Source organism: Coenobita brevimanus, chromosome 88 (genome assembly GCF_032717465.1).
Source record: "Coenobita brevimanus isolate Jiangsu-jjx chromosome 88, ASM3271746v2, whole genome shotgun sequence".
NCBI lineage: Eukaryota > Metazoa > Arthropoda > Malacostraca > Decapoda > Coenobitidae > Coenobita > Coenobita brevimanus.
Window position 1 is genome coordinate 31,131,990 of NC_137041.1, and position 24,341 is coordinate 31,156,330.

Sequence of the window (24,341 nt, forward strand, 5' to 3'; positions counted from 1 at the left end):
AACCAAGGAGACTCATTCCTACCTCTGATTTATGCGTCATGGAATTTCACACAAAGATGATTTAGTACTCAAGTTGTGAAGGTGGTCCAGTTCCCTCAGGTGAAAATAAACCACTTTTTTTTTGGGGGGGGGGGCCGAGATTTTCGTCCTCTTGCAGCTTAATTCCCATTATGTTCAAGACGAATAAAAGCCTGGTAGTACGAGCAGCAAACAAAACTCTAATTCATTCATCAATCAAGCCCCTGGAATCCTGACTCCACCTCACAGCCTGCTGTTAGGAGGAGATGCTAACAAAACTTTCATTCATTCATCATGCAAGCCTCTGAAATCCTGACCCAACCCCACAGCCTGCCTGTTAGGAGCAGCAACAAACAAAACTCTCATTCACTCATCATTCAAGCCCCTGGAATCTTTACTCAACCCCACAGCCATAAACATCCACACTTACGTGCTTCATACAGCCCATCAGCTTGAGTCAATCGGATGACCCACTTCACTGGGAAAAAAACAGCAGTCCCTAACCTGTCATACCCTCCTGCTTAAAAATTATTTACCATCAACCTCAGTTAGCAGTCAGTTTCCTCACTTCATCACCCTCCATACCTAGATTACTCACACAGTCATTTACCATCTACCTTCTTCTAGCCCTACCACGCCTCCTTCCACCTTCAAACTCTCCCAGCTAAATTCTTTTCGCCATGCCATTCCATTCATTCTCTCTATGTGCCCATGTCATCTATGCACATTCTCTTCAACTTTAGTGGTAATAGACTTTCTTGTTCTTTAATTTTCACAAATCACATTATTTCCTATCCTATACACACACATTTCTCAACATTTCTTGTCTCCTTTGTTCTTACTCTTGACCTTTCAGAATGCTACACCATAGCTTCACGTCCATAGGCTACACACACACACACACACACACACACACACACACACACACACACACACACACACACACACACATATATATATATATATATATATATATATATATATATATATATATATATATATATATATATATATATATAAGAATGGAGGAAGGAAAAACAAATGAATGAAACAAATAATCCATACACCTGATTACTGGTATTGTGGGAAATATTTTCCCCCCAGTGCGGCTGCACTCTTTACCATTTAAAATAGTCGTCCCTGGTTAAAAGCAGAGGAAAACCTGGAGAACGTTAATAACTATTCAAGCGGTTTTATAACCCAGAGATTACATTCTCTTTAAGTTTGCCTGGCACTCCCTTAAAGTTAAGCTTTATGTACCAAATCCAAGACACTGTTACCACTGCCAAACGTATGGGCATGTTGGACGTACCTGTTGTCGGTTGCAACAGGGCCTCCCAGCAGTATGTGTTAACTGTGGTGATACCACTCATCCAGGCAAAGAATGCCCTGGGCCTGCTTGTTGCGTCCATTGCCATGAAGCATACCCTGCGTCTTCAGCAGTCTATGACCGGTTTCGGCTAGAAAAAGAAATTTTGCTTCTTCGACACAGGGATAAGATCAGTTTTGCTGAAGCTCGAACTAGAGAACTAGCGTTTGTTGTGAGGAATGGGGAATCATATGCATCAATACTGTCCCGTCATAGATGTACACGTCGTCCTGTCATAGAGTGGTCACAAAACAAGTCTTTGCCACCATCTCCAGTGGTCCCATCATCTGTCTCACCATCTCAAGTTGTGCAACCTCCACTTCTTGCAGCTAAAGTCAGCATTGATAAGGATACTACTTCTAATATGGCTGAATCCTCGCCTGGTTGTCTTGAATCAAGTCTGACCTCCTCAAAACGTCATCGTGACTCAAGAGACTCCTTGAATACTGATCATCCTCCTAGAAAAATTTCAGTTGTAGAATCATCCTCTTCTGCTCTCAGTCCTTCAGTACAAGAGCCCTCTGGACTCAGTTCAGAGTCTGAGAGGGCACGCCAGCCCAGTCTGGCACCTCCTACCCAGAGGTGTCGGATGTTTCACTTCCGGTGGCCTCTGGAGACCTGCCCCCACCAGATCATGATGCACCTCCTCAGTTGCGTGCAATACTACCCTCTCACTCTGCTGCGACAGGGTCTGGGTCCTTAGATCCTAAGAGGGCTCAGTCGCTTGCTGCTGGGGAGTCTGGCAAGACGGAAACTGAAGCTGATGGTCCGCATGTGAACCAGTCCTTGCCCGGAAAGGATGTCCAGTGGACCCTTGGTGCTTCAGATCGGAGTCTTGCTCTGCCACCTTCACAGGGGTCTGACCCTGTGCAATCCATTTCCACATCTAGGACTTCTGGTGTTTCCACTAGTCGCCCTACTCCACCAAAGGCACCATCCAAGCCACCTTCCAGACTGGCTGGTGTGCCACCTCAAAAGAAGAGTAAAATGACACCTCCTTCAATCAAAGCCCGGCACAGTGGTACCAAGCAGCCCACTTCAAAGAGCAATATTAAACAGCGACATGCCTCCAGTGGCTTGTCAGGAAGAGGGCTGTCTCACCCCTTATCCTAATTGTTCCTTCACCATGGGTATTATGGCATACTCGAACGCCATCCTACAGTGGAATTGTAGCGGGCTACATAGTAATTGGGAGGAGTTGCGGACCCTCCTGATTGCCTCTCCATTGTGTGTGTGTCTCCAAGACACTATTGTCGGTTTTGCCACTCCCCATGCACATCCTGGGTACAGTGTGTTTTACTCTGCGCCGGTCCAGAGCCCAGTTGGTGGTACTGCCGTCTTGGTGAGGGCTAATGTCCCTCATCAAGAGGTTCACCTCCAGTCTGATCTCCAGTGTGTTGCTGTGCAGTTGTATGCCCTCTACTGGTATACTGTCTGTTGCGTTTATTTACCACCCAGCGCAGTAGTTAGTAAAGCAGACCTTGAAGACCTCCTCAGACAATTACCTAAACCCTTTCTCCTCCTGGGGGACTTTAACAGTCGCCACCCTTTGTGGGGTGACTGTCTAATTAACCAACGTGGGCATTTATTGGCATCCTTACTGGAGGACTAGGATCTCTCCTTGCTGAATACTGGCGAGTTTACGCATTTTCATCCTCAGACGAATAAATTTACCGCAATTGACCTCTCTGTCTGTTCTCCTGACTGCCTTCTGGATTTCACCTGGGAGGTTCTGAGGGATCTGCATGGGCGTGATCACTTTCCTATCCTCCTTACTGCAGCAGTATCTAGTCCTTTTCCCCGTCTCCCGAGGTGGAGGTTAGATAAGGCGGACTGGTCCCTTTTTTCTTCCTTGACTTCTATTGGTGTTTCCATAGAAGACTTTCCACATATAGATGAAGCTGTTTCGTTCTTTACGTCTGTTATCCATTCTGCTGCCCTCCATGCTGTTCCAAGAACCTCGGGCACATATAACTATCGCCCTGTCCCATGGTGGAATGAGGATTGTAGTATTGCTGTACGTGCCTAAAAGACAGCATTTTCACATTATCGTCGATACAAAACAGAGCATTATCTTGTCGAATTCAGGAGGGCACGCCGGGTCCTCAAACAAGCCCGACGAGACTCTTGGATGGCTTATGTGTCTTCCGTAAACTCTAAGACACCAGTGTCTCGGTTATGGAAGAGGGTACAAAAGATTTCAGGAAAATTCCCGCAAGGCAGGTCTCCTGTACTGCTGTCAAATGGTGAGCCTGTCGGTGACCCTGCGGCTGTGGCCGATATTTTTGCTTCTGTCTTTGCAGCAGTCAGCCATAGAGATGCTAGCACTCCAGTTTTTGCCAGACACAGGGACGTAGAAGAGGCTACGGTATTGAACTTCCATTCCAGGAGGGGGGAGTCTTACAACCTCCCTTTCTCTTCCCATGAACTCCAATCTGCTCTTTCTCTTTGTCATGACACCTCACCAGGGTCAGATGATATTCCCTATGCAATGCTTCGGCACCTGGGTGATGATGCACTGTCTTTTCTCCTCAAGCTTTTTAATAGAATCTGGAGAGACTCTTCTCTTCCTACCTCTTGGCACGAAGCTGTTGTCCTGCCATTCCAGAAGCCAGGGAAGACAGGATCCACTCCTCTAGAATATCGACCACATGCCCTTACATCATGCTTGTGTAAACTGTTTGAAAAGATGGTCAATTCACACTTAATGTATTTCCTCGAAAGAAATTATTGTCTCTCTCGATGTCAGTCTGGTTTTCGCAAATATCTTTCGATGACAGGTGCACTTGTCCGCCTAGAAGCTGCAGCATGTGATGCTTTTGCCAGGAAGCAGCATCTGGTGTGCATCTTCTTTGACTTAGAAAAGGCTTATGATACTACATGGCGGTTTGGTATCATCAAGCAGTTTCACTCTTTAGGTTTACGTGGTAGGCTGCCCCTATTTATATTGGACTTTCTGCGTGACCGTTCATTCAGGGTTCGAATTGGTGACACTGTCTCCTTCATACCCTCAGGAAGACGGCTTGCCTCAAGGAAGTGTCCTTAGCATGACCCTTTTTGCTATAGCATTAGATGGTATTCTGTCCTCTATTCCAGAGGGGGTGTCTGCCTCACTGTATGTCAATGATTTAGCTACATGGTATGCTGCCTCCCGGATGCCCGTGGCTGAACATCGCATGCAGCTTACCCTAGACCACGTATCTCATTGGGTCACAATGCATGGCTTCCGTTTCTCCCGAACAAAAACGGTGGCCATACATTTCTCCCGCTTGAGAGGTGTCCACCCCGACCCCGATCTCAAGTTACATGGCCACAGGGTCCGATGTGTGGATGAAGCAAGGTTTCTCGGTCTTGTTTTCGACAGACGACTGACATGGGTTCCCCACATCCGTGCATTACGTTTATCTTGCCACCGTGCTCTGTCTCTCCTACGGACTCTATCTCACCTGTCTTGGGGCTCTGATAGAGCCACCCTGCTCTACCCTTACCGTGCCTTGGTTTGGAGCAAATTGGACTATGGGTGTGAGGTATACTCTTCCGCTACTGAGGCATGGCTGCAGCCTCTCAGTTCAATCCATCATGCTGGGATCCGTTTGTCAACTGGAGCTTTCCGGTCTTCCCCAATTCCTAGTCTATTAGTAGACGCGAATGAACCCCCACTAGATCTCCGTCGCCAGTCCTTACTGGTGCAGTGTTGGCACTGCCTTCACCATCTACCTTCCTCACCAAGTTGTATGGCTGTCTCCGAGGTCGCTCTTTTCCCCTTTTATAACACCCACCCTCGCTATCCACAACCGTTTCGGTACAGAGTGAGGGCTGCCATGGAGGAGTTAGGTGTTCAGCCTTTTCCTGTTTGCTCTGTGCATGTTCCCCGAGTGGCTCCCTGGCTCCTCCCAGAAGTACGGCCATGTGATTACTTCCCTGAGAGGAAGGCCTCTCTTTCCACACAGGTAACTCTGTCTTATTTTTTAGAACACGCCTCTGCCCACAGTAGCTCGATCCCTGTATATACTGATGGTTCCAAGTCCCACATTGGGACAGGCTTTGGTGTAGTTTTCCATGATTTTAGCCGTGGTGGGAGTCTTTCTCCTTCCACCTCTGTTTTTACTGCTGAACTTACAGCTATTTTAGTTGCAGTTGAGTTGATTTTTAGTTTCCCCCCTGCTTCTTTCACCATTTTTAGTGACTCAGCCAGTGCCTTGCAAGGTTTGTCTTGTGGTTTCTCATCACACCCTCTAGTCCTGTCTGTCTTGGAGTGGCTCTTCTTGTTACACAGATGCGGATTTTCTGTACAGATGTGTTGGGTCCCTGCTCATGTGGGGGTCGTAGGCAATGAGCTTGCTGACTCTGTGGCGAGAGCTGCTGCCTCTCGCCCTTCCTCTCCCCATTACCGTGTCCCATCTGAGGATTTATGTACAAGCACTATAGAAGCTGTCCGTCTCTGTTGGCAGAGAAGGTGGGATGCAGTAGGGGCGGACAAACTCCATAGCATTCGTCAGAACTTGGGCGATGGAGAGTATGTGGGACTATCCCGACAGTGGGAAACAGCTTTGGCCCGTCTCCGGATTGGCCACACTAGGCTGACTCATGGTTTTTTAATGGAGAAGGCGCCCCCTCCCTATTGTGATGACTGTCTGGTTCCTTTGACTGTGCAGCATCTTCTTTTGGAATGCCCAAGTCTTGAGGACCTTCGTCAGCAGTACCTTTCCGGGTGCTGAGCTGACAACGGACCTTATCTTCTCTCCTCATTACTTCGGGAAGAGGCTTGTGCTATGGGAGGAGGCGCCTTCTCCTTTGTGTTAAGTTCTGGCCTTCTCCACAAACTGTAGGACTTTACCATATTTTAGTTTGTGTTTTATATTGTTCTCGTTTAACCTCAATCTTTCCACCACGTTTTAGTTTTGGTTGTTTCTTTGATTTTGTCGTTTTGTTTTATGCATCATTTTATTTATTTATTCCTTCATTTATTTTTTGACTTCCTTTTAATGTTTGTGTTCGGTGGCATATGACCTCTGCTGTTGTGCCGCCGTGTCACATTTTCATTTATTCATTCATTCTTTTAATGCTAGTAAAACGAAATATATACAATTTACTAATAGACAGATATTGCCAGATTCGTACATTACCTTCAGTGCCACTAATATTCCCATCTCCAAAAGTATTGAGATTCTTGACGTCCCACTTAACAATAGATCACTTGCCAAAACCGCCTCTAAGAAACTTGAATTATTGTACAGAGTCCGTAACTTCTTCGCCAATGAGCAGTTGGCTATAATTTATGAGTCATGTGCGCTCTCAGCTTGAATATTGCTCACCCTTGTGGAATGGATGTGGAGAGGTTGCATTAAAACAACTGGATAAAATTCAGAACAAAGCTGGCAGAATTATTAACAACCCTGCCATTACAAATAAACTACCTCCCCTGCAAGTAAGAAGGAATATTGCCTCCCTTACATTATTTTACAGATATTTTTTTTTGGCAAATGCTCAGACGAAGTTGCGTCTATGGTGCCACCTCTCCATGCCTTCCCTAGTGCTACTCGGACAACCAGTAGCGCTCATGACTGGAATGTCACTCAGCCATATTGCAGAACTTCTGCCTATCAGAATTCTTTCATTCCCCGAACTGCATCTATCTGGAACTCGCTTCCCCAGAGTTGTTTCCCTCCAAATTTCAACCCACAGCTGTTCAAGTCTGTTACAGATACTTTATGAACAGAGGACACCAGTAATCTGGTGTATGAATTTTTTTTTTTAATTCAATTGTTTTTCCAGTTGACCCTTGTGCGGTGTGGTGCGGTGAGGATCTGTCCGTTCTCCCCTTTGGGGCTAAGATGCGAATGAATGTGTTTGAATGGATGAGTAAATGGAGAGTGAGTCGTCCTGTCTCGGCTACCTCCCTTTCCTTGGGGGAAGCAGCCTAGGTATATAGATAGATAGTTTTTCCTTCCTCCATTCTGTTATTTTAAAAAAATGTAGAGAACATATTATCAACATAAAAACCATAGATAAATTGGTGTCCCTTGAGTTAATGACTACCCCAAAGACTGTGAATGGTGGAGAACAATTGGGTCAAGTTGTGCGACCTAGAAGGGCCGCAACACAGGGTTCTCGAGATTCGTGGAGAGACCTCCTGGCTAGGGGTCTCATTGCATGATACAGTATATCATTTTTTGCCCCACCCGAAGACTGTGGGAAATATTTTCATCCTGAGCAGTATATGCGCTCTTTCCTTTTTAAAACAGTTGTTCCTGTTGAAAGCAGAAGAAAATTGTAGAAAACTTTTATTACTAAATTGAGCAATTTATTAACCCGGAGATTTAGCTCTATTTCTCGTTAATAATTCTTTTTATTAGTAAATTAAATGCCACTGCGTCTAACCTTTGTGGTGAACTATATTGTAAATGCTTAGGAAGTGCTCTGACGAACTTCATTCAATTGTGCCTCCCCTTCACATTTTTTCCCGAAGTACTCTGGCAGCTGGGAGCGCCCATGAAGTCACACTCTCTCCCCCGCAATGCAGAACCTCTGCTTATCAAAATTCATTTATCCCTAGAACTACTACTCTCTGGAATTTAATTCCTTGGAGTTGCTGCCCACAAACATTTAATCCACTTTTATTTAAATCCAGTTGTTATAAATATTTTATGAATGGAGGATGCCTTTAGGCACATGGACTTTTTTTTTTATTTCCTCTGTTTTGCCTTCCTCCAATCGTTGGCTCTAAAAAAAAAAAAAAAAAAAAAAAAAAAAAGTTTCCATTGTCATGACTGCTCCTGCATGGTAGGATGACTTGGTATCCTAACGAGAAAGCGAAAAAAGGTCTAAGATATATTGACAAAGATAAAGTGAATATCTGGCTTCAGTTTTATTTAACTCCCTGTTAGTCAGGTGGGATGTTTTGGCACCCCAAGTTTTTTTAAAAGCTCATATTTCCTAGCTGGTAATCTGAATATTTCTCCCCGTTCCAGTACTAATTCAGTGAGGGGGGGGGGACGTGAATTGGTTTAGTCCTGCCTCTGCTGTAGTGAGAGAGAGGGGCACCCAGAGGTGTCCAGTTACCCTATCAAATTAACCATTTCGATCGTATTGTGATATAGATTTTTTTTAATCTTATCTTTGCATATTGTTTATCATTATACTGATTTTAAAATTCGCAAAATGTAATTTCCTGTGCGTGTTAACCTGACAAAAGAGATATGAATCCATTTGTTATTTTGTTACTGATATTATAATTTATTGTATTTTATTATTATCAATAAGCACCACCTACAAAGCATTCAGTCTTTTCATTAGTGATTGCAGTGATATGCTGAAGCAACAGTATGAATATATTTTACATATTAGTAACCCTACATGTATTTTTGTACTGGGGTGTTGTAACACCCCACAGGATTAACCACGTTTGACTACCCCACAGGACTAACGAAGGGTTAAACTAAGATTAACTTAAGTTGGACTTTACTTGTAATTTTCATGAGCTAATTCCTTGTAATTTTCATGAGCTAATTGTAATTAAATAATATTTGGCATCTCAAATCCTATGAGGTTGAGAGACGCCATTTTTCGTTCTGTTCCTCAAGTTTGTTCAAGCTAACATTGTAAAAAGTAGCACCAAAGACGCTTGGAAGGCCCAGGCAAACTGACCGAGAATTCAAGCCCATAATCATCTGTTATTCCGACTCTGTCTAGCTAAGTAGCCTGTATTATTTGGCCAAACGGGGGGGACCAACTAAGGTATAAGGAGATAATTACTGGTGAGGTAGAGTATTAATAATACTCAAATTTCCTGAGAGACTTCTGGTATTTAAATTTGTTGTTAGACCAACACTCATTCGAAAAAAAAGGGTGCAAAAATTTCCGACAGGCCTTATGATATTGTGTGGTAAGCCTAAGAGTACGATGCAGCTAAATCTGGTACGTTTTCTTTCTAGTAAAATTCTATCATGCCATTCAGGAAATAGTTTGTGAAGAATGCTAGTACGAAATTATTTATTTTAGATGTGCACACATATTTGTCAACGATTATTCTTTTTTTTTTTTTTTCATTATAGCTAGACAAGAAAGTACAGCAGCCAATCAGGATATAATGGAGTTCATTCATAGAATTCTTTGCTTTACTACCGCAGGTTACCAGATATCGCCAACCAGTCGCTTGATGTGTAGCAGGTACTTATTTCCGCGGAGATACAAAGACAAAAGTCGTGTCTCTGTTTTGTCCGATGATTTCCTGTAAATCGTGAAACATTTCAAAGAGTCCTACCACAGTAAATCCATCGAGATTGGCATGCCTGATTATTAAAAGCTTCATATCTGCTGCCAGTGAGATAATGGTTTAAATTAACCCAAGGGATTCAAAGGTTCAACAGGATTACTGAGTCAAGGTTTCATATACGAGGTGGAATGCGAACCATAATCTGGGGATGATCTATTTATTTCTCTATTGCCAGACACCATAATCCCGTAAGGGGTGGCCATTTGACTTTGAGTTATTTGTTTTACGGGGAGGGGCACTAACCCTCCAGCAACCCACTTGTTGACACGTAGGGAGCACGTATGGTTTGGTTATATGGTTACCACCCAGCGTTTTAAATGGTTTCTTTGCTTACAGGAAACCATTTGGCTTGTCACTCAATGTAAAGCCACCTGTTAAGGAAAGAGAAGCAATATGAAGTGACAGGAAAGATGGGAGAAATAGGAAGAGAGGAGGGCAGGCACAGAAAAAGAAATTAAAGAATGATAAGGCCTAAGGAAGAAGTAGGCAGCACTACATCAAGTGAGTGGATGATGGTCGCCACCACCTACCACTATGAGGATGATCACCTGGGAATTTCATCCTACACCTGTGCCACGGAACGCCATGTAGATCTACGAGAGCCTAACTCCTAGTATGGAGAAAGCGAGCAACAAGCTTCCAACCACCAGGGAGATGAGAGATGGTATAATCACCCATTATTTAGGAGGAGAGGATCCTGAATATATTTTACAAATATTCGGTGTAAACAAGAAAACAGTATTAATGTGGATCAAGCGATATGAAGATGAAGGGACAATGGAGAACTGTCACCGTTCAGGTCGCCCCCGTGTTGCATCGGCGGTGCAAGACCAAGAAATAATAGCAACCATAGAAGCTGAACCAACACGCAGTGCCCATGCAGTAACGGATGCGTTGCACCTAGAATGCAGCTCACGAACAGTTGTGCGTCGACTTCGGTCGTCTGGTTTCTTTGCTAGATCTCCTGCTGTGAAACCTGCCTTGACAGCAAGAAACAAGGAGAGTCGATTAGGATTTGCAAGAGAGTGTGCTGAAATGCTAGTGGAATTATGGCAGAGTGTCATGTTTTGTGACAGAAAGATGTTTTTATTGGTTTGGAACCACAGTCTGCATGGCGCAGATTTAACACAAGGTAAGCTAATCGCATACATGGTTATAGATTGTAATAATCACGATTATAATTTGGTATTCCTGACACAATCACTTCATCGCTTTCCATACAGAAGGAAAAGGTTGAATTATGTTTTCATAACAGGCTCGTAATATGCATTATGTCCTTTTCCCTTCCCCCCTTTTACCTCCTCCCCTCCCCAATTACGAGCAAACAAACAGGCTCCTCATGTGGTTTATAACATACGCCCCAATATCCTCTACTTTCATATTACACATACAATGAGGAGAATGTTGTTGCATCAAGGAGTGGTCGCATCACAGGTGGAGTTTGGGGCTTGATGGCGTGGAGTGATGTAGGGAAGCTGGTTGAGATAGATGGTAGTCTTACTTCCGCGGACTATGTTGGCATCCTGGAGGATGCCTTCTTACCATCTGTGAGGGCAGTATTCGCCGAGGAGGATGCATTTCATGTTTATCTGGCACAGGATAACAGCCCAATCCACAATGGCCGGGTTGTAAGAGACTGACTGGCAGCACATCCAAAAGTGACACTCCTTGACTGGCCTCCACGATCGCCAGACCTCAATCCGATTGAGCATGTGTGGGCATATATGAGTAAAGAATGGCTTGGATGCAACTGCAGGAATCTGAGGGAATTGTTCTGCTGCGTAAATGAGTTATTGGAGAGCTTTCGATTACAACAGAATGTTCCCCTGCATCTTGTCGAATCAGTGCCACAAAGGCTTCGAGAGAACATCAGAGCAGATGGGGGCTATACTAGGTATTAATGCTGTGTTATGATGTTTTGTGTGTTTCTGGTATGTGGAGTGATGATGGTATTAGATGTTAGTTTATTGGCGGTGTCGTTATAATGGCGACCGTGAGGGAGTGATGTGCAATAGCAGTCGTATATACTACATGTGAAGGTTGGGATGTGTGTCTCTTGTAGCAATAAAGAAATGCCTTAGTTGTGTATTTATTTTTCCAGTTCGTATCCTGTGATTTAGACATTACATTCCTTGTGCTAAGTATGATATGGGAAAGTCTGAGTATTCAGCACATGTATTGAACGTTCATGTGAGGTTCACGGATTGCTTCAAACAGATATGTAATATCTGAAAATATCAATGTGTGCTTCGAAAAAGGCTGATTTGATCAGAATACGCCACAAACACGAGTATACGAACATTCTGACATATGACGTGTGAGTATCCTAGTCTCTCTGGTAGTGCTACCAACCGTTCGCATGGCATACGGCAGACAGCACCGAGAGGTTAGCCCTTTACCAGATGTCTTCACCAATATTCAGGACACGACTTTTGTCTTTGACTGTACATTTAATGGTCAGTCAGAATACAGGTTATTTGAAGCACCAGTTTGAAGTAAGGTGCTCTTCTTAACCAGTTTATTAGTCATAATATAGTCATTTCACTTAAACGTGGCTCATGGATCTCCATACAGTTACAACTTAGCATTTATGGTGAATAAGTGACCAGTTCCATCAGATAAAAAAAAAAAAAAATCTTCACAGATGCTGCAGTTTGACGGGGACGAGGTACTGCGCACCCTACATCAGCATCCCATTACTGTGATGTGCGCTTCTCCCACTGTCTACCGTACCTTGGTACAGTGCCGTGAATTTGGCCGCTTACCCTTCCGCGCCCTACGACACTGTGTTTGCGGCGGAGAGCCTCTCAACCCGGAGGTCATGCAAGTCTGGACCCAAAACACAGGTGGTCTGTGTGTGTGTGTGTGTGTGTGTGTGTGTGTGTGTGTGTGTGTGTGTGTGAATATAAGCAATGAAACCAATTACTATGCTGGGTGGTAACCTAAAGCCCCTTATTCACAGAAGGCATTGATAAAAAAGGGGGATGTGGAGCTGGCAGGGGTAACATTTCACTAAACTATTTCAACTCACTGTTAATAACCTCGCCACATCGTTAGGTGGGAAGAGGGATCTGGATGATGATGATGGTGATTATGATGATGATATTGAAAATTAAGATGGTAATGATGATGAGGAGGAGGAGATGCAGGAGGGTGATGATGATGATGATGATGATGATGATAAGCTGGGGAAGAGGAGGAGAAGGAAAAGAAGTACGATTAAGATGATGATGAGGATGAGGATGATTATGATGATGGGGAGGAGGAGAAGTATGGTGGTGATGATGGTTATCCTTTCACCGCCACGGCAGGTTTGCAGATCTATGAAGGGTATGGCCAGAGCGAGTCAACCCTTCTGGCGGGTGTGTGTCGAGGCATGAAGATTCGGCCTGGGTCCATGGGCAAGTCGGCACCGGGATACAGACTGGTGGTAAGTACGCAGCCCCGTCACACTTGGATATATAGCGCTCTGGGTAGGTGCTGCGGGGATGGCTCAATGTGTTGGTGTGGGCTGCTTCACAAAACTATTGATCAACCATGTAATCAATGGAGGGAAACAGTCAAACATTATAAAGAGTGAAAAAGGGTCGTGGGAGCTAGAAACAGTGTAGATGATGCAGATTAGACATTGATAACATCAATTGGGCCGTTCCTGCAAAATGCAAGAAATCGCTCAGATAGTGCTATTTTTGGACAATCCTGTGTACTTTCTGCATTACGGAATAGTCGGTAGATGCAGGCAGAGAGAGCTAGGGTGGGTTCTTATGTATTGAGGTTACTTCAGCCAATCTACAATGCCAGTTATTAGGGAAACGTTGCAATGTTGTTAGTATACCCAAGCAGGGAGTCCAGAACACACACACACACACACACACACACACACACACACACACACACACACACACACACACACACACACACACACACACACACACACAATTTCAGTAATACAGAAAAGAACGGAAGTATAATGTGTAGCATAAATTGCAAAGGAAGAGGTGTAAAGAATCTACTGAGCCACTTAGGGCTCATACATAGATATTGTTTATATTGTATTGTTTATAAAGGCTCAGACATGCCTGCATTCGTCCACCTTGGTCAGCTAATTGCTGTTCCCCACGCTGCTCGGTCTTTTATAGCCTTCCTATTCAGTTCCTTATCCCAGAGGTCACACTCTGTGACCCCGGTCCAGGTCTTTTTTCGCTTGCCTGTCACCACCCTTCCCTGATGTTCACGCTTCTCACTTTCCGCTCCCAGTTGTCGTCCTCGTCCTCTGTCCACATGCCCAAACCATCTTTATCTAGCTCTTCTCGCGATAACATCAATTGTTTTCCAGTCCCATCCTTCCTCTCAACTCGTCAGTGACAATCCTAGCCTGCCTAAGCCTCGCATTCAAGCATGCATTACACATTCAGCTAATCATCGTCATTTCTTTACGTTTGAGCATGTGAATATCTCTTCCTTTACTATCCAGGTCTCATTACTATACAGCACTACACTCCTAACCCATGCCACATACAGAGATCCCTTAGCACGGAGGGAGGGCCCTTTCAAAATCAGGAGAGGCAGCAGCTCCTCGAACTTCCTCCAGTTACTCCTTTCCCTAGCCACAGAGCTGGCTCCAGCCTAACCTTCAGGATGTAACATGTTCCCCAAATAACACAACTCCTCCACACACTCAAGAGGCTTTCAAACAAGATCAGTCCTTTCACATCTGACAATCTGTACATGCTCTCCTTGGCACATCGGATACACAAAATCAGCATTTCTCCCAGGCATCCTCTAATTCCACAACATGTTTTATGCATTCACTTATCAAAAACACTGCACATGCTGGAGCTACCTCCCACACCCTTGTGGCAAAATGCACATGGCCACACTTCCTCTGCTTTGACAGTACTACCACAAGCCTTATATATCATCATTTTTAAAATCCGTATATACACTCAAACCCTTGTGCCCCATTCCGTCCCTCCAGTACCTAAATCTTTCCTCTACCTCCTTTTCATTTTCTGCAGTCAGCACCAAGTCATCAGCATACAACATCTCCCATGAGGGTCCATTTCTGATGGCACGTGAGAGACCTTCAGGCACTATGATAAACAATAAGTGGCTTAAGACTGACCCCTGATGCATGCTAATATTCGCGGGAACCTGATCGCTCAAATATCAATTCACACACACCTGGGTGCGAGCACCAACATACATAGCCATAGCCACTCGGATACACCACTTTTCGGTCCCAAGCTTTCTGGTTACCCACTTCACCATCTGCCTAGGGACTTTGTCAAAAACCTTCCTCAAATCACCAAAAACAAAGTATATACAGCTCCCTTTTCTTTGTTTTATATTTTTCCTGAAGCTGTTGGAAATAAGATATCTGTGGTCCCTTAGCCTGGCATTAACCGAAACTGCATCTCGTGAATATTCACTATTTCCCATATCATACCTTTTATGACTCTCTCTCAATTACCTTTATTATCTGGTTCAAAAGTTTTATACCTCAATAATCTCCTCTCTTCAGGACATCGCCCTTCCCCTTGTACACATTTCCAGTCACACTATTCAGCCAGTCATCTAGGACAACACACTCATAATCGTCTTTATCTAATCAGTAACCAAACCCACTTCTTTAAATTCTCAGTCTTTCAAAATTTCAGCTGTCAACACAGACTCATCTGCTGCCTTCCCCAGCTGTCTCTTGCCAATTGCCTTGCTGACTGTAATACTTTCAATCAATGGCCCAGGGCCACACAATATACCCACCAACTCCAAACCTTCCCTGTTCCAACCAGACTCCTCTCCATGTGTCATTAATATCCTCTCTGCCCACCACTACCTTTCATTATTCTTCACACACTGCTCACCTATGATATCTCTGTTTTCCCTCTTCATCTTACTTGGCACCTTAAATACCTTATTCGTCCATTCAGTACTATTTAGGATATCCAGCAAAAGTTTCAGAGACTCAAATTTTTGCCCTGCATACCTCCTTTTTAGCTCTTTGCTTGACAGCACAAGTATTCCTATCTGTTACTACCTCTTCTCTATTCTCAGAAAAGTCGTCTTTTTTATTGACTGCAGCTTTTACACTCTCATCCCACCACCATGTTACCCTGTGTCTTGGAGGGCCCCTTGTTCATTTACACACTGAATCAGTAACTCTCAAGAGATTGTTCGTGAGTGTTATGTACTGCACATTAACACATTTATCAACAGTCACCACTCGACTCGGCTTTCTATAGAAGGATTTTCCTCCTGGGTATATAGGTCGTCCTGTTCATCGCCTGTTCCTTAAGCACCATGTCAAATATCAGTATTTTGTGTAGCTACACTCACTCTTAGCTCCGTATAACTTTATCCTTCAACAACCTCCTGTCAGCCCTCCTGAGCAACAAAGAGTCAATCTGGCTACTGTTTCCCTCAGACTCTTAAGTAATCAGTATACTCTCTCTTTTCCTAAAATGTATGTTGCACACTGTCAAGTTCATTTCCTCCCCAAATTCGAGTATCTTTTCCTTTTACACATTCCTCGCACCATATGCATATCCCACATGTAACCAATCACATTCTTGAGCAGCCTCACCCACACGACCATTTAAAACCCCCCACAAAACTACAATTTCATCATCCCACCAACCACAAGTATCAAGTCATTCCAGAATCTGTCTTTTCTACATCATCCAAGCCAACCTATGGAACATACACCAGTATAACTGAATGCATGAGTCAATCAAACAATATTTTCACTGCTGTAAGCCTTTTATTAACTCATTATATTCATAAAACATTCCACCCATTTCTCATCAGCCAGCACATCTAAATCACAGTATCCATCTTCTTCTCTTAAGGCTTTATGGCCATCACCCACTTGAGGACATTAAGCCAACTAAGATAACCAGAGTAAAATTAAACATCATATCATCGGGCATCGCGCTAGGCGACCAGTCTAGGGGGCCAAGCGTGGAGGCAGCATAATTATGATAGAATGCACAAAGATCGGCTAGATGCACCTCTTCCCCTCTGACAATCGTCAGAGGCTGAATCCTGTCACCCAGGTCGGCCGCCTGAAGAAGATTGTACAAGTTGGAGTAGGTCGAGACTCCGAGCTGGTATGACCGGGTGGGGGCATCGAGTGCCAGGAGGTGTTGGTAGGAGGATACGTCCAGCTGATCCCTGGGATCCACGATAGGAGGACGAGATGAGCTGCCCTCTTCTGCTGGAGAAGAGGAGGACTCGTTGACCTCCTCCTAGACCGAGAAGCCGGTTGACGCATCCTCAGCCATGGAGATGGAGTCAGAAGAATCCCACCCCTCCTTGGTCACTGACGGCAGGTGATGAACGTCAATAGCATCCGGCCGCAGCAGCTTCCATGGTATTGTGCAGGGGGTGGCAGGCCGCTGCAGCTGGATCCAAGGCTCCCTACCACGAGAGGTAGAAGGTGCATCGTGGGTGAAGCACTGGGGGATGCCAAGGTGAGGCAGTTTGCTCTCCTCAAAGATCTTAGGGAGAAGAACAAGCAAAGTCCCCTTGTCGCCCGCATAAAAAACCCTTGCCATTGCGATGCATATTTCCACGATAGTGCTTGTCTCCCTATGACTCTTATAACCCCTGGCCTGGCATACCCAGGCCGTAAGACGTTGCTGTCCATGGGCAGAACCCTGGATGGCCACGCCTCCTGGCTCGATAAATTCCGAGCCTCAGGTCCCTTGGGAGTTCCAAAGAGACAAAACTCCACAGTCTCACCAGCTCCAAGGAAGCACTGGAGATGCCGTGGGTTTGGTGCAACAACAGCCCGGAGGTGCACAAAAACATCAACATCAGTACCCTGGTGCTTGATGAAGCCGTACCCCCTCCAGACTTTGAACCAAACAACAGTCCCCTGATCTTAGTTTGGGCTGCCGGAGACTTGGATCTGCTTTTTGCTCCCCCTCAACGGGTCTCAGGCAGTAACAGATGTGGCGTCCATGGCTGCCGGTCGTCTCTCCCTCCGATCCTCCTCAGCATATACATCTACCATTCCCACAGTTTTAAATGCCAGTCCAACTGCACAATGGTTCGAACATGCTGGTTTTAGGGTATGTATGTTCTGCCGATTTGGGCAGATGAACTGACAGTTAAAACTGAGCGTGTATACAAGCATTTATGATACGACCTTTACACACGCACACACACGCACACACACACACACACACACACACACACACACATCCACACAAAGACCTCTTCACAAAAATTGGTGAACTCTTCATATTCATGTGGCCACATTTCACGCGATTCATGAAATGCTTGTGTTTGTACTGTATAATTATACCTTTACTCAATCGCTCGAAAAGTCCTAAATGAGAGAGAGAGAGAGAGAGAGATGTGTCTGTGAGTAGTTGTACTAGTAAGAATTGTACTAAGTTTTAACTGAATTGGTGAAGAAATGAAGGGATGACATCCAATAAATATTTTTTCGCGAGGAAAAGAATTAAAGCTGAGGGCATAGGCTACAATATGGTCTTCCCTATGTGTGGTAAAATTCATAATGATGAAGCACATCCCTGCCCTACGCTGAGAACTGAGTAGATATCTGTATCTTTCCTCAGTCCTTCCTTTGCTAAGTAAGAGGTCAAGGTGATGTTGTTGATGATGATGATGATTGCGGTGATGGTGGTGGTGGTAAAAAATAAAAATGATAATAACAATGATAAACATGTAATAGGTGTCCACACTGAGAGTGTGGAACGTGTTCGATCGAGCGAGCGAACAAGTCAGGCAGTGCTGAATATTGTCTCATGTGGCTCATCATCTTCCTCTGATTTCCTGCCCTCATAATACTAAAAACTTATTAGATTAACCCAAAAATATTCCATCACACTTCCTAAAACCAATACTTATCTTGTATTAATTTTAGCTCTAGGGCCAAACAGAAGGTATATTTGTTTTGAAAAGCCAAAACCTGGTTGCTCTCAGCAATCATCGGAAAATACTGCCACGCTACTCACTCAAACTTAGAGCGTTACTTCTTGCGCAGTCGACTGTTACGCTAACTTGCCTTATAATAGTTCGTTTCCTCGATTTAGGGAAAGACTGTTGGGAATTACGGGTTCTCTATGAAATGACTATAATTGGGGCTTTTTATGCGATTTCCAAATTGGTGTCTATCTTTCTTGTAACTTCAAAATTGACTGAGGCATCCCAAAAAGTTCGCTGCTGTACCACAGAGTTTTCCTCCCGACCCCTCCCCCATTTCTTGCTGATGCGATAAATCAATCGCTCGGGTACATATGTCGGGGGTCCAAACTGTGACTAAATTTGTTCTCGCTCGCAATAAAAAAATAATGATGTTGAAGACAGTAAAGTTGATGATATAACAATAATTAAAATAATTTGGATTACCACTAATTCTCTCTCTCTCTCTCTCTCTCTCTCTCTCTCTCTCTCTCTCTCTCTCTCTCTCTCTCTCTCTCCGTGTCTGGTACAGGTCCTAGACGATGCACACCAAGAATTAGGTCCCCACAAGGAAGGTCATCTGGCAGTCTCTCTCAAACATGGTCATCCTGTTGGACTTTTTAGAGGTGAGTGTATGTCTGTCGGTCTTTCCGTTTGTCAGTATCTGTCTGTCTGTCTCTCAGTCTATTTATCCCCTCTGTTACGCTAACCCGAGGTGTTGAAAGATGGAGAGGCTGTACTAAACATTTCTGTCTATCTATCTGTCTAACTCTCTACCCTGCCTGTCTGCCTGCCCGTCTGTCTGCCTGTGTCTGTTGTATAATATATAGCTGTGTGAATATGTCTGTTTATAACAACACTTTTTCATCACGTATAAGATGTCCATGAACAAACCTCCTCCATCAGGCTGCCCTCCCTCCAGTTCACACCACCCCCATTCACGTACAGCACAGTACCTCTTCACCTCATCCCTCCACCTCGTCCTTGGTCACCTCCTTCGCTCTCTTCCTCTACTCGTACATCTTTTATAGATTTTCAAAAACATATTGCCTACATCTTTCAACTCTACGCACCCCATGAAAACTGATAACTTATAATGATGATGATGATGTTGATGACGATAAATATAAAGTGTTGACGATGATGATGATGATAAAGTGATGATGATGATGTTAATGATGATGATGATGATGACGATGATAATGATGATGATGATGATGATGAGGAGGAGGAAGAGGACGACGACGTCGACGACGACTACCTGATGGAGGTTAGGAGAAGAGGAAACTGGGGATGAGGTGGGGGAACGGAATAGTAAGTTGTGTGAGAGGGAATGTATGGGACGGATTAAGGAAAGCCTGATGGCAAAGTACAGGGCAGCGATAAAGTGGTTTATGTGGCCAACCCTCCTGGATTGTGGCGTCTGGTTATCTGTCTATCTATATACACGCAGATAGACAAATAGATAAATAGATAGATAGACCAGCACTTTACTCTTCCCTACATTCATCTTTAGATTCAGTTTCTTACACACTCTTCCAAACTCATCCACCAAGCTTTGCAGCTCCCCTTCGTCTTCACTTAACAACACAGTATCATCTGCAAACAACAGTACAGGGAGTTTCCAAACACTACCCTCTCTCGCTAGGGCCACTCCAACATCCACTGTCCAACCTTGTATCTCGTTTATTAACCCCATCCATGTACAGATTGAACAACAATGGAGACATGACACATTCCTGTTTCAACCCAACCTTCAAAGAGAAAAATTCACTCAGTTCACAATCCACACGCACTGCAACCTTAGCACCATCATACATACTCTTCACAACATTCAACAACTTCCCATCTACTCCATATATTCTTAATACTTTCCACAATCCTTGTCTATCCACCCTGCCATATGCTTTCCCCAAATCCATGAAGGTCGCATACAACTTCTTTCCCTTCTCTAGAAACTTGTCCACTAAAGATCTAAGAACGAAAATCTCATCTACAACCTCTTCCCTTCCTAAAGCCTCCCTGTTCTTCTCCAACTAATTCCTCTGTTATATTCCTAACTCTGTCAATAAGTATCATACCATACACTTTTCCTATTACACTAAGAAACAAATGCCCCTATGACGACCACAAACTTCTTTTTCCCCTTTTCCTTTGTACAAGGAATACTTATACCTGACTTCCAATCCTCCGGGACTCTACCTTCCTCCCAGGCCAATCTGCACATCTTTCACATCCATTCTACTACTATCTCTCCTCCATGCTTCAGCATTTCACCACACACTACATCAATTCCTGGGGCTTTCCTCAGTTTGACATTCTTCATTGCCTCCACAACTTCTATCCTACTGATTTCTTCCTGTCTTCTCACCTCCCTCCTTCTCCCAGCCATTTATACTTGCATTGCTTTCATTCTCTATGTTCATTAGTTCCTTAAAGTATTCTCTCCATCTGCTCACTTTTCTCACGTCTCCACCAGTAATCTGCCATTTTTATCTTTCACTCCCCTACTAACTTCACTGCCACCCTGTTTTACTTTCTTTACCTCTTTCCAGAACATTTTCTTACAGTCCCTCCACTTCACACTCAAATTCCTTCCAAATTCCTCATCCATTCTCTTCTTACTCTCTCTTACTAACCTTTTCACCTTTCTCTTCCTTTCTACATATAACTCTCTCTTCCGCCTCTCAACTTCTTCCACGCCCCTATTTCTCATCCATTCATTGTATGCTTTCTTCTCTTGTACCATAGCTGTCTCACCTCTTCATTCCACCACGCTGTTCCTTGCGTCCCCTTCCGTCTTCTCTTCACCCCACACAACATCACATGCTGCACAGAGAGGTGAAGTCAGTGAAAGTACAGTGAGGTTGGATGGTGAGGAATTGGAAAATGTGAGTACGTTTAAGTACTTGGGTAGTGTGATGAGTAAGGATGGAAGTTTGGAGGGTGAAGTGCTTGAAAGGGTACAACATGGAAGAAAGGTTGCTGGTTCCTTGAAAGCAGTGATAAGAAACAGGAAGGTGAGCATGGAAGTGAAACAGTTACTACATGACAGTATTGTGATACCAACTCTAACGTATGGAAGTGAAGCCTGGACGTTGTTGGAAGGACACAAGTCAAGAGTGATAGCAGTGGATATGAGTTATTTAGGAGGAGCCTGTGGAGTCATATGCAGAGACAGGCTGACAAATGAGGAAATAAAGGAGCGTTGTGGTGTGGATGTGGATGTGATAGGAAGCGTTAGGAGGAACACATTGAGGTGGTTTGGCCATGTGGAGAGGATGGAGGGTGAGAGACTGACGAGGAGAGTGTATGTGAGTGAGATGGAGGGGGGGAGAGGGAGGGGAAGGCCGAGGATGAGATGGAGGGATGGAGTGGAGAGGTATATGAGAGAAGGGGATGTGAGTTGGGAGCAGGGCAGTGAAATGGTGGCGGACAGAGCGACGTGGAGGCATTTTGTTTGTGGCCACCCCGTGCGGGATTAAGGCGTCTGGCAATAGACAGACAGATAGATAGATAGATAGATAGATAGATCATTATAATACACTGATGATAATCATATCATTATAATACACTGATGATAATCATCATGATAATGATCATGATGGTAGTGATGGTGGTGGTGCTGCTGAAGATAGTTGGTGTTGCTGTTGTTATTATTGAAGGTATTATTGATGATAACGATAATGATGATAGGAAAAGGGTTAGGGTGATGATAATGGTGGTGATGATGATGATGATTATAGTGGCAATGATTATGATGGCGATGCTGACAGTGGTGATAAATTATGAAGATGCAACAACAAATGGTGATGACGATGGTGATCATGATGGTTGTGGTAATAGTGATGACGATGACAATATTGAAACCATGCTGCTGTCAATGATGATGATGATGATGATGACAATAAATATGGCAGTGGTGAGGAAGATGATAATATAGCGCGGATAATAATGACGATGCAACAGTGATACTGATTAAAATGACTAAGCTGCTGCTGCCTCTGCTGCTGTTGATAATTATAGTAATAATGACGGTGTTGCTGCTGTTGCTGATGACAATGATGATGACGCTTCTGATGATCTATCTATCTATTGCCAGACGCCTCAATCCCGTTTGGGGTGGCCACAAACAAATCGCCTCCAAGTCGCCCTGTCCCCCGCCATTTCACTGCCCTGCTCCCAACTCACACCCCCCTCTCTCATATACCTCTCTGATGATAATGATGATAATGAAAGTGCCACTGCTGGTGCTGAAGATAGTGCACAAAATATCACATTCGTCACTCCTCTCCAGGGTACTTAAACGATGATCAGCGAACGAAAGATGTCTTCGTGAACGGCTACTACCTGACGAAGGACAGAGCCTACTATGACGAAGATGGCTACTTTTGGTTCGTCAGCCGAGATGATGACGTTATTATACCGTCTGGGTGAGCTCTGATATGCTAATTTTACTCCAACTTGGCCCGTAATTGCCGTCTCTCTCTCTCTCTCTCTCTCTCTCTCTCTCTCTCTCTCTCTCTCTCTCTCTCAAATGCCACTTTTAGCAGTAGATCAACAATATTAGTCAAGCATATTAACTAGGCGGAGATTTTCGTCCCTTTGTAGCCTATTTCACGTAGGTTAGTGACTTGTGTGGCAGAAAAAGACAGTACAACGGCTCAGCACATTTTCTATGGCACTTCTTCGCGACTAGCACCGTACTGCAGTGTTAATCTCTTGCTACAGCTCAACATTGGAGATGGAGAGATAACAGTTTTGCATTAATTACAGTGGACAGGGTATTGAAGATGATGCTTTACTCCTGCTATTCAAACATGGCCAAGAATTGCTATATCCCCATCTTCACTGCTAAGTTGTAACAATAGATTACCACTAGATGATGATGCTAGTCATAAAAATGTGCACTGGAAAGGATGGAAAGCTGAAGCACTGTCCTCTTACGCCACTGAGCTACGAAAAATAAGCTGCAAAAGAACGAAAAACTGAGTCAAGTTAAGGTGAAAGAACTATACATTTTCCTCATAGGCCACACAGGTAATTTTACTGCACACACACACACTTGCTGAAAATGCTGTAATGGTTGTAAATTTGTTTTTCAGTGAATTTTATTGTCTCGTGTGTGTGTGTGTGTGTGTGTGTGTGTGTGTGTGTGTGTGTGTGTGTGTGTGTGTGTGGTCTTACCTAATTGTTCTTACCTAACTATCTTTACAGGAATGAGTCAAGCTCATACTGTCTCGTGTCTTAAACCATATTTATAGTACACATCTTTAAAGTTATGAATTATTTTGGCGCACACTGTTTCATTCGGTAGTGCATTCCACTGATCAATTGCTCTATTTGGGAAACTAAATTTCTTTACGTCTTTATCGCCTCTTTTTTTTTATGCAGTATTTTTGCAGTGTCCTCTTGGTGATGCATCCCCAGAGGTTATGTAATCATTTATGTCTATTTTCTCCTTCCCTGATATGTAGTTATATAGTATAGTCATGTCTCCTCTTTTCCTTCTCTCCTGTAATGTAGGCAGATTCAGTTTTTCTAGCCTTCGTAGCTTAGATCCCTTAAGCTTGGTATCCATCTTGTAGTGGCCGTTTGAACGTTTTCAATCTTATCTATTTGTTTTTTGAGATGAGGACTCCAGACTACTGATGCATACTCCAGGGTTGGTCTTATGAATGATGTTATTATCTTTATTAGCATGTTTTCATTTATGTATGTGAATGCTATTCTCATATTTGC

The 24,341-nt window shown here is 44.0% G+C and overlaps 1 protein-coding gene across 1 annotated transcript in view; it reads left to right on the forward strand.

Annotated features, from left to right (window-relative positions):
* LOC145411249 (acyl-coenzyme A synthetase ACSM3, mitochondrial-like) overlaps positions 1-24,341 on the forward strand; it is a 111,056-nt gene that overhangs the window by 77,888 nt on the left and 8,827 nt on the right. The window contains exons 11-14 of the mRNA XM_080281316.1: positions 12,307-12,508; positions 12,974-13,092; positions 19,132-19,225; positions 22,897-23,032. Of these exons, the coding sequence (XP_080137442.1) occupies positions 12,307-12,508; positions 12,974-13,092; positions 19,132-19,225; positions 22,897-23,032 (551 nt within the window). The remainder of the gene's footprint in view (positions 1-12,306; positions 12,509-12,973; positions 13,093-19,131; positions 19,226-22,896; positions 23,033-24,341) is intronic.